We start from the raw sequence: 11096 nt of genomic DNA, 5'->3' as shown, positions 1-11096 counted from the left end.
TCAATTAAGCCCAGCTGTCTCGATTTCTCAGTTGTTTCAGCTGCATCTATTTTGTCCCCATGCCTCTTGAGCTTTTTGGGGTGGGAGTGACGGCGACTACCTTCGTACACAAGCCCGATTGAACAACGGGACCCTCTTGCCAAGGACACCACTCAGAGAAACAGCGGCGACGACGCTAACCTGCAGACCAAGAAGCAGGGAGTAAAGCCAGAGTCAGGAGAGGTGGAGGGCTCGCTCACGCCCGCAACAAACCCAAGAGCCAGCCTTTGCCCGCGCACGCGCAGCTACATCGCCGCCGCTCCCGCCGTCTCTGGGGGCCTTCTCTCTGCCCGGCTCGGGGTTGTCCCCGGCGGCGCCTGATCTGGCGAAAGCGTTACTGTGAGGATACGCTGCCCCTGGCGCTGTTTTCCCTGTCGCATTGTCGAGGCCAGGAGGGAGGGACACGTGTAGAGTGCCGCAGCGGGGTGGTTGTGGCCAAGAGGAGAAGCCCCCTGCAGCCTTGGTGGTTGGGGCCTGCAGGCAGTGCAGGAGGCGCTCGGACGGCAGCCAATTTAAGGTCCTCTCTCGCAGCTGCCTCTGAGCGGGAGTCCTGAGTGAGAGCCGTGGCGGTGCTGAGGGGTCCAGGCGGCTGAGGTGCGGCGCTATGGAGGAGCTTGACGGCGAGCCGACAGTCACTGTAAGTCATTGTCTTAGAGGTCCGAGGATTGGGTCCGTTTCGTCACTGAAGGCTTCCTTGCCAACTGCGAGGTGCTTGTCCCCTCCCCTCACTCGGTTCAGTTGCCATCGCCCGGAAGTCACATAAACTGGGTACCCGTGTTTGGGTCGCAGTGGTCGCTGGGTTTCTGCCCCTTTGTATGCTCAAAATACCTGGCCTCGGAGGCCCACTCCATCCCTTTTTGTGCCATGTCTTCCTTACCTTCCTACTTCTCTTTTTCTGTTGGATTCATGCTTGAATGAGCGGGCTCGGACCAAGCAGAGAAACTGGGGCATTTTTCCTTCCAGCCGAACTAAGCTTCACTTCGCAGCGCCTTGAGCTTAAAGCCAGCTGCTTGAGCTGGCCTAAGGTTTACTAAACGTATTTATTCTCTCTGTAGTCTATTCCTGGTTTTATTGATCTGTTTGCTTTCGATTCAGTTTGAACTCTGAAAAGAGCATGTCAGGTGTGGACGATCTGTGATTTATGGCTTTTAGGTACAAGATACCTACCGTTCCCCCTGTCTGGAATGCTCTTTTCTTCTCACGTAGATTTATCTCCTGCTCATTTTTCACATGCAGCTCCATTAGCTCTTTGACAGGAAAGCCTTTCCTGACATTCTTGACGAGGTTAGATATTTCTGTCTGTCCTTAAGGCTTGCTCTGCACCTGTTAGCTCTTGGTAACCTCTAAGCCCCACTAACCTGCAGGTAGCCTGGCCTTGTGTTTTTTGTTTCTTAGAAAGTTAAGATGCCTACAGTTTTCAGCTAAAGCCATCAGATTGCAAACCAGTATCTGACAAAACCAAAAATTGAAAACAGAAGTCATTCCAAAGCTAACTGGATAAAAGGAGACATCCCTGTATTAAATAGCAGTTTATTTGGGTTGTTAAACTCTATAAAGCTTACTGCTATATGCTTTAATGTGTTAACTTTTAATGCTGTGTAAAGTACCTTAAATATTAAATGTTTTTAAGGACTGTGTCAGTGTTTTGCAGGAAGAAAAATTAGACTATCAGAATCACTGGAACTTTTTCAAACATATTACCTTGCTTTTCCTTCCTTCACCTATGTTAGAATCTTTGGATGGGGGAGCATTCCCAGTACCCTGTGCAACCCCGGAGAGCCACTACTATGATATTGGACTGTGATAATGAGCCATGTGTTTACAAATGGAATGAAAATGATCTAAGCTTATATTTATTCTGAGTAGTGATGATTGACTTGTGATAATCCAGCTTTACATTGATGTTGGGGAGACCAGGTAGGAAACCGGTAGCCTCTCAGAGGGGCATTATCTTGGCAGAACTCCACAGTCTAGAATCTGAACCTCAACTCTGCAAGTTCAGGCTCAGTCATGTCTATATTTGAGTGTTAATCTGTTGTTTGGGCTTACTCTAAACACACTCGCAAGAGGCTGATGAATAATCCTGAACACCATTAAGTCACCTTTTATAGCAGTTGTGTCTGCTTTTCATGCAGCTGCTTCCTCTTATCGATGTGCAGTTAGTAATTAGCAGATTCAGGGATGTGTTAAGTATAGATTCAAAATAGGGAGTTAGAATAATCTTGTAGTTTTTCTAGATCAGTGGTCTTATCCTTTTAGTTCAAGGACTCTTAAGAAATGTAAGATGCAGTTCATGTTGCCTTTTTTGTTTGTTTGTTTGTTTCTGCATAAATACCTAGAAGTGGAATTGTTGGATTATAAGACAGAGGCATATTTAGCTAAAATAAACTGTCAGTTCTCCGAAGTGGTTATACCTTTTTTTTTTTTTTTTGCGCCAGCAACGTATGAGAGTTCCAGTTCCATATCCTCATCAGGTCGTTATATGATCAGTCTTTATAATTTTAGCAACATTGCCATTTTAGTGGGTATATAGTGGTAGCTCATCATTTTGATTTGTATTCCCCTAATAATGAAAGATATTGAGCATCTTTTAATGTGCTTATCTAGACCATTTGTATATCTTTGATAAAGTGTCAAATCTTTTGCCCATTTTGTTACTGGGTTTTTTTTTTAATTAATGAATTATAAGAGTTCTTTATGTATTCTGGATATCAAATATATATTTTGCAGACATTTTCTCCCAGTCTGCGGCTTGCCTTTTCATTTTCTTAACAGCATCTTATGAAGAGCAAAAGTTTTTAATTTTGATCAAGTTCAATATATAAAATTTTCTTCCACAGTTTGTGCTTTTTGTGTCACATCCATTTTTGCTTACTTTAAGGTCAGAAAGATTTTCTACTGTGCTTTTCAAGTTTTATAGATTGCTCTACGTTTGTGTCTGTGACTAATTTTTAGTGAGTTTTTGTCTGTGGTATGAGGTTCATTTTTTGCAGATGGATACCCATTTGCTTCAGCATCACTGTGCATATAATGCTCCCCGCTTGCCTGCCCTACTTATCCACTAAGAGTCTGTAAAATAGATCTTTTGTGGGTACCTCCGCCTTACCATTTTTCTAACTTACTGCCTGCTTGCATACTGGTCTTCCTCAGTAAACTGCTAGCTTCTGGAGGGCAGAGAACGTATTACTTATTGTTGTGTTCTAGAGCCCAGCACAGAAAAAGGCTTAATTAACATTGCTTAGCTGTTGAATGACTGTATTAGCCCCTCCTAAGAACTGGATGCATTTGTCTCGAGATCAGACTATTGCCAGCCAAATTCATTGTCTGCCAACAATATTTATGGAGTGCCAACTTTGTGCTAGAGTCTCTTCTAGGCAGTAAATGAGAATGCTAGAGTCCTCTGCCCTTGTGAGCTTTTATCTATTTAAGGTAATAACCATGTAAGAAAAGCAGTGGTCCAGATGAGAGTTGACAATGGCTTGTATTAGGCTAGTAGAAGTGGTAAGTGGTTGGATTCAGGCTTATTTAAGGGTGGAACAGGGTTTACTGATAGATTGGACACAGGTGATGAGGAAAAGAGAATCAAGGATTACTCTTAATAGTTGGGGAATGCTTTGTCCCGCTGGGGGAGTAGAATGAGGTTTGGGAATGAGCATCAGGAGTATTTTTTGGGGGAAGCAACCTAAATGTCCCCTGACAGGTGATTGGATAAACAAGTTGTAGTTGATATACACAACAGAATACTACTCAGCCATAAAAGTAATGAAATAATGCCATTTGCAGCAACATGGATAGACCTAGAGATTATCATACTAAGTGAAGTAAGTCAGACAGAGAAAGACAGATATATCACTTATATGTGGAATCTTAAAAAAAAAAAGTGACACAAATAAACTTATTTACAAAACAGAAACAAACCCACAGACATAGAAAATAAATTTATGGTTACCAAAGGGAAGGGGGAGGCTAAATTAGGAGTTTGGTATTAGTAGATAAAAACTACTGTATATAAAGTAGATAAGCAACAGGGTCCAACTGTATAGTACAGAGAACTATATTGAGTAGCTTGTAATAACCTATTATGAAAAAGAATAAATATGTATCACTGAATCACTATGCTGTACACTAGAAACTAATACAACATTGTAAATCAACTATATTTCAGTTTTTAAAAAGTTCTCTTTGGCTCTTGATGTTATGGATAGAGCTCTAGAGATTAGATAACTTATAAAGGTGTGGATTAGGCAGTTGGATGTATGAAGCTGAGACTCAGATTGGTCTGAGTTGGAGAGAAAAATTGAGTCATCATCAAAGATGTGATACAGAAGCCATGGGATTCAAGGACTCTATCTTTTTAGTGAGGAATAAACAGTTCAATTCTTTAAAAATTTTTTTTTTTAGTTTAGGTGGGTAGGTAATTATGTTTGTTTTTTTTTAATGGATGTACTGGGGATTGAACTCAGGACCTCATGCATGTTAAGCACGTGCTCTACCACTGAGATATATCCTCCCCTCTCCTTTTAAATTTTTTTAACTTCCCTTTTTCTGAACTACAGAACATTAATTACAATATAATAATCAAAGTATAGCTTTTTTTTTTTTAATCAACACTTGAGAAGTGGCAGGCTGTGTTGAGGTGCCTAGCATAACTCATTTGTTCATTTAGAGTCTAAGAGACTGGGCTGATCTCAGCCACACTCAGCTGTGTTCCTAGATTAGCACTTAATAACTTTCATGACCACTGATTTCTAGGATTATATTTTCAAGTCAGGTGAAGGCAAAACTTTTAGTAAGAATAACTGTTTCTGTGCCTTATTATTTTTACTAGTTGATTCCAGGAATGAATTCCCAGAAGAAGCAAATGTGTTTTGACTGGGGCCCTGGGGAGATGCTGGTGTGTGAAACCTCCTTCAACAAAAAAGGTAGTTTTTTTTTTTTTTTCTTTTAGATTATCCATCTTGACGCATTTGGTTTTTCTTTATTCTCTCAGATTTGACTAGCTGATATATGAAACTGTTGAACTTATTTTGTACCATTTTCATTTTTGAGACTTTTTAGTTGTTTAAGATTTTCATTGATTTATGAGACCTGGCAGATGTTGAGTCCAGGAAAAAAAATTAACAATGGTCTTCCTAGTGTTGAAGAAAGGTTTTCTTCATGTTTAAAAATTTCAGGCTTTTTCCCCCTTCTTGTCCAGAGTGAGTAAATTCCCTTTGCAGCAGTCCCCTCATTGTGAAACTTTGCAAATGTCACAGTCCTTACTTTTGTGTTATCATTGTGAACTTGATTGAATTCTGTAGGCTATTAATATATAGGACAAATGAGCTGGAGAGTGAAATGACTTGTTCTTGGCTTTGTTCTCTAAGCTCCATCAGGTATTGGACATGCATAGGGATTCCCTCTTGCAGCAAGATAAAACTGAAATTTTTTTTTCTAGTTAAGCAGTGATTTTATTGCTTGAATACATAGATTTATGCAACCAGGGCAGAGGCTGTAGATGACTCGTATTTCCAATTGTGGGGAGGACTTGTTTGGTCTTACAGTATCGAGCCAACCACTGAATATGACTCTTGATCAGAATCAGGCAGAATTTAGCATCTTTATCCTTTCTGTCCCTCTAAAGATGTTTTTGAACAGCAACGGCTTTCTTAATTAAATGATAGAGCTTTTCTGTGCTACCCGGAGAGGGGTCCATACAGCATTGTTCTGGATTCCCATCGTAACTTAAAGGGAAACTTTCACAATGTCCGGAGCCCTTGATGTCCTGCAAATGAAGGAGGAGGATGTCCTCAAATTCCTTGCAGCAGGAACTCGCTTAGGTGGCACCAACCTTGACTTCCAAATGGAGCAATACATCTACAAAAGGAAAAGTGATGGCATCTACATCATAAATCTGAAAAGAACCTGGGAGAAGCTTCTGTTGGCAGCTTGGGCCATTGTTGCCATTGAAAACCCAGCTGATGTCAGTGTCGTAGCCTCCAGGAATACTGGCCAGCGAGCTGTGCTGAAGTTTGCTGCTGCCACTGGAGCCACGCCTATTGCTGGCCGCTTCACGCCTGGAACCTTCACTAACCAGATCCAGGCAGCTTTCCGGGAGCCGAGACTTCTGGTGGTTACTGATCCCAGGGCTGACCACCAGCCTCTCCCTGAGGCATCTTACGTTAACCTGCCTACCATCGCCCTGTGTAACACGGACTCCCCTCTGCGCTGCGTGGACATTGCCATCCCGTGCAACAACAAGGGAGCTCACTCAGGGGGTCTGATGTTGTGGATGCTTGCCTGGGAGGTTTTGTGCATGCATGGCACCATCTCCCGGGAACACCCGTGGGAGGTCATGCCTGATCTCTACTTCTACAGAGATCCTGAAGAGATTGAAAAGGAAGAGCAGGCTGCAGCTGAAAAGGCCGTGACCAAGGACGAATTTCAGGGTGAATGGACGGCTCCCGCTCCCGAGTTCACTGCTACTCAGCCTGAGGTGGTGGACTGGTCTGAAGGCGTGCAGGTGCCCTCTGTGCCTATTCAGCAGTTCCCTACTGAAGACTGGAGTGCTCAGCCCGCCACTGAAGACTGGTCTGCAGCTCCCACTGCTCAGGCCACCAAATGGGTTGCAACAACCACGGAGTGGTTGTAAGCTGTTCTTTCCACAAACTCTTAAAATGGAAATAGGTTGACGGAAAATAAAGTTTCTAAAAATTGTGTCCATTTAAAAAAATTAGTAAAAAAATAAATGATAGAGATCCTCAGGAGCAAGTCGTTTGGACTTAATCCTCAAGACTTTATTGCCTCTCACAAAACATACTTGTGCAACGCCATGTGAATCTCTCAGGATTACACCAATTTGTAAAGGAGTCAGGCCATCTTAGCCAGTTTGTAGATCTGCTCCTTCACATCATCAGACATCAGCTTGAGTCAGATGGGGACGCTGTGACAGTACGGCAGAGCAGACTGGGACAGGCCTTTCCTGGGAGTGTGCATGTGACCCATGATGGCGGTGGTCAGGCAGCAGAAAAAAATCCCTGAAATCTTGTTACTTGGTTTTGCCGCCTTCTTTTCAAGAGAAAAATCTTGGGAAATGTGTGTGAAGAGATTTTCTTGCAAATCTTTGACGCATTTGCTATCCAAATGTGGAGGTTTTCCACTTTTTTGTTGTTGTTGAAGTTTTTCTCATTTTATAAGGAGCAGATTGAGCTAATGAAAATCTTATAATTTTGGCAAATTACATGCTGTACAGTTCATGTAATTTTTTTTTGTTTGTTTTTTGTTGTTGTTTTGGATAGGAGAGGTAATTAGGTTATTTATTTTAGAGGAAGTACTGGGGATTGAACCTAGGACCTCATGCATGCTAAGCATGGACTCTACCACTTGAGCTATACCCCCTCCTAGTTCATGTAATTTCTAAGCAATGTAGTTTTTCTTAATTTTATATTTAATAATTGTCCCTCATGGTCGTTAATATTCATGGGATATGTCGGTATTGAAGATCTCAAGCTTGGCAGAACTGTAAAATCTGCCAAAGGGGCAATTGCTCAGAAGAGAAACTTCTGTGACTATGTCTGGATGGCCTCTTTCCCTACTTACTGGGAAAGCTTATTGACATTTCTAGTTTGTCCTCGATTGTTGGAAACTCAAGGTTTTCTTTTTTGTTTGTTTTTATCTGTTGAAATCACATTCAAGACAAGCCATTGAACATTTTCACAACTTATTTGAGAAGCTGTTATATGAGAAGTTTCCACAGGTTTGGTGGTTTATAATTTATCATTATGGAGCCTTTTTATCGCTGTTGCAAAATTGTTTGTAGTCAGTTCTCGATTCTTTGTTTTAGGGGTAATGTCAGTACAAAGTAATATAAAAATAATATTTCCTTTGAGATTATATAAAACTTCAGCTATAGGTTCATCTTATTTATTGAGTTTTACATAGGCTAATATTAAGTGAGTTTACTCTTTTTTCCAGTATATTTCAGTTGATGGAGGTGAATGGTAGTTCCAAAATATGCTGCTGAGTTGAGTAAACTCTAACAATTAACATTTGTGCTTAAAAATTCATGTTTGGATAGAACGAAGCCACAACTGAATGCTAAACAACCATCGAGAAAAGACTGGAACCTAGCAAAAAAGATCTTCTGCAACTGGAAATTGTAAGAGGGAACCACAGCAGGAGGGGTAGGAGGGGCATGCTCACGATACAGTTGGGCCCCATACCCCTTGGGTGGGCAACCCACAAGCTGAAGATTTGTTAAATCTCATAGGCCCTCCCACAGGAGTGAGAGCTCTAAGCCCCACGTCAGGCTCCCCAGCTCGGGTTCCGGCCTTGGGAAGAGAAGGAGACCCCAGGACATCTGGTTTTGAAGGCCAGCGGGGCTTGGTGCCAGGTGCCCCAGGGGACTGGTGGAAACAGAGACTCCATTCACTTGGGAAGTGTACACGGAATCTCGCGTGCACCAGGTCCAAAGGCAGAGGCAGTGATTTCATAGGAACCTGGGCCAGCCCTGCCTTCTAGACTTGGAGGGTCTTCTAGGGATGTAGGGGACAGCTGTGGCTCACTCAGGGGACATAAAAGCTGGTGGTGGACATTCTGGGAGTGTTAATCTACATGAGCTTTCTGGAGGCTGACATCTTGATTGGATCATTAGCACCAAGACCTAGCCCCACGCAACAGCCTGTAGGGAAGCCTCAGGCCAAACATAATGGGTGGGAACACAGCCCCACCCAACAGCAGACTTCCTGAGCCGCAAAGTCCTCTAGACACGGCCCTACCCATGAGAGTTCCAGGACCAAGCTTCACCCAGCAGTGGGCAGGCCCCGGCTCCTCCTGCCAGGAACCCTGCATAAGCCTCTAGTCCATCCTCATCCACCAGGGGCAGATACTAGAAATAAGAAAACAACAATCCCAAAGCCTGTGGAAGGAATCCACAAACACATAGAAAGAAAGACAGATACAAGGCAGCAAAGGAATATCTCACAGGCCAAGGCACAAGAAATAAGTGATGAGGAGATAAGCAATTTATCTGAGAAGGAGTTTAAAGTAATGATGGTGAATATGTTCAGAGAAATCAAGAGGAGAGTAGATGCACGGAGTGAAGTTTTTTAGCAAAGAGTTGGAAAATATAAAGAATACCCAAACAGAGTTGAACAAAATCACTGAAATGAATAACTCACTAGAAGGAATCAAGAATAGACTAAATGAGACAAGAATGGATCAGTGAGCTAGAAGACAGATTAGTGGAAATCACTACTTCAGAACAGAAAAAAGAATAAAAAGGAATGAGGATAGTTTAAGAGAACTCTGGGACAACATGAAGCACTCTAATATTTGCATTATAGGGATCCCAGAAAGAGAAGAGAGAGAGAAAGGACCTGAGAATTTTTGGAGAGATAATCACTGAAAACTTCCCCAACTTGGGAAACAATCACCCAAGTCCTGGAAGCATAGAGAGTACCACACAGGATCAACCGAAAGAGGAACATACCAAGGCACATAGTCATCAAATTGACAAAAATTAAGGATAAGGAGAAAATATTAAAATTAGCGAGAGAAAAGCAACAAATAACATACAAGGGAGCTCCCATAAGGCTATCAGCTGATTTTTCAGCAGAAACTCTGCAGGCCAGAAGGGAGTGGTACGATATATTTAAAGTGATGAAAGGGGGAAACTTACAACCAAGAATACTCTACCCAGCAAGGCTCTCTTTCAGATTTGAGGGAGAAATCAAAAGCTTCACAGGTAAACAAAAGCGAAAAGATTTCAGCACCACCAAACCAGCTTTACAACAAATGTTAAAGGGCCTTCTCTAGTCATCAAACCATAAGAAAAGAGAACAAAAAGAAGAAAGAGGGGGAAAAAAAAGACCTACAAAAAATTGCTTTGGCTGTTTGGGGTCTTTTGTGGTTCCTTATAAATTTTGGAATTGTTTGTTGTAGTTCTGTGAGGAATGTTGTGAATATTTTGATGGGGGTTGCAGTGAATCTGTGGATTGCTTTGGGTAGTGTGGCCATTTTGATAGTGTTGATTCTTCCAATCCAAGAGCATGAGATGTCTTTCCATTTCTGTGTGTCATTTCGGCTTTCTCAGAGTATAGGTAACCTCCTTGATTAAGTTTATTTCTAAGTATTTTGTTGCTTTTGATGTAATGGAAATGTTTATGCCGATTATAAAATTATGGTTTTTGAAGGGAAAAAAAAAGTGAATGAAGGGCCACAAATGGCAAAATATCCTTCTTATGGGTGAGTTGTATTCCATTCCATATATGTATGCTGCATCTTCATTATCTGTTCAACTGTTGATTTGCACTTGGGATGCGTCCATGTCTTGGCAATTATAAATAATGTTGCTGTTAATAGCAAGGTGTATGTATATTTTTGAATTAATTTTTATTTTGTGGTTGGCTTTATTCCTTTGATAACTATGTAAGTTTAAAAAGCTAAAGCTCTAAATGTTCTTAGAAACAATGAACAGTACATATCTGTACATTAAAAAATACGTGCAGCAAAAAAAAAAAGAGCTATCAAGCCATGAAAGACATGGAAGAAACTTAAAAGACATAATACTAAATGAAAGAAGCCAGTCTGAAAAGGCTTCAAACTGTACGATTCCAACCAAATGACATTTCTGGAAAGAGCACAGCTACAGAAACAATAAGATCGTGATTTCCAGGGGTTTGGGGAGAGGGAGGGAGGGGAGAGATGAATAGATGGAACACAAGGGATTTTTTAGGGCAATGAAATTATTCTATATGATACTATATTGGTGGCTACATGTCATTATGCATTTGTCAAAGCCCAGAAAATGTACAACATCAAGAGTGAACCCTAATGTAAACTATGGACTTTGGTTGATAATAATGTGTCCATGTTGGTTCATTGATTGTACCAAATATGCCACACTGATGAGGGATGTTGAGGGTAGGGGAGTATATATGTGTAGGTGGGGAGGGCTATGTGGGAACTCTATTTTCTGCTCAATTCTGCTGTAAACCTGAAACTGCTCTAAAAAAATAGTCTATTAAAAGAAAAAAAAATCATGTTTGGATAAATAACTCATAATTTTTAATAAATGG

The 11096-nt window shown here is 41.4% G+C and overlaps 2 protein-coding genes and 1 pseudogene across 2 annotated transcripts in view; 2 read left to right on the top strand and 1 right to left on the bottom strand.

The window, feature by feature from the left end:
- The first annotated feature begins 527 nt into the window (after positions 1-527).
- The window catches only part of NUP85 (nucleoporin 85), a 29971-nt gene continuing 19402 nt past the window's right edge, over positions 528-11096 (top strand). The window contains exons 1-2 of the mRNA XM_010998383.3: positions 528-676; positions 4868-4961. Coding sequence (XP_010996685.1) covers positions 644-676; positions 4868-4961 — 127 coding nt within the window. The 5' untranslated portion in view covers positions 528-643. The remainder of the gene's footprint in view (positions 677-4867; positions 4962-11096) is intronic.
- LOC105104635 (small ribosomal subunit protein uS15-like) lies at positions 5511-7023 on the bottom strand (annotated as a pseudogene).
- LOC105104634 (small ribosomal subunit protein uS2-like) lies at positions 5697-6730 on the top strand. The gene has a single exon (XM_031469058.2). It carries the CDS (start codon positions 5783-5785, stop codon positions 6668-6670), a length of 888 nt encoding a protein of 295 aa, XP_031324918.1. The 5' UTR covers positions 5697-5782; the 3' UTR covers positions 6671-6730.

The sequence above is a fragment of the Camelus dromedarius genome, chromosome 16, assembly GCF_036321535.1.
Source record: "Camelus dromedarius isolate mCamDro1 chromosome 16, mCamDro1.pat, whole genome shotgun sequence".
NCBI classification, from domain to species: domain Eukaryota; kingdom Metazoa; phylum Chordata; class Mammalia; order Artiodactyla; family Camelidae; genus Camelus; species Camelus dromedarius.
Note: the sequence above shows the minus strand (reverse complement) of the source record. Positions and strands in the feature narration are given on the sequence as shown.

Bases quoted from the DNA above. Each gene is read 5' to 3' on its own strand.
- LOC105104634 (XM_031469058.2), top strand. From the start codon at position 5,783: ATGTCCGGAGCCCTTGATGTCCTGCAAATGAAGGAGGAGGATGTCCTC.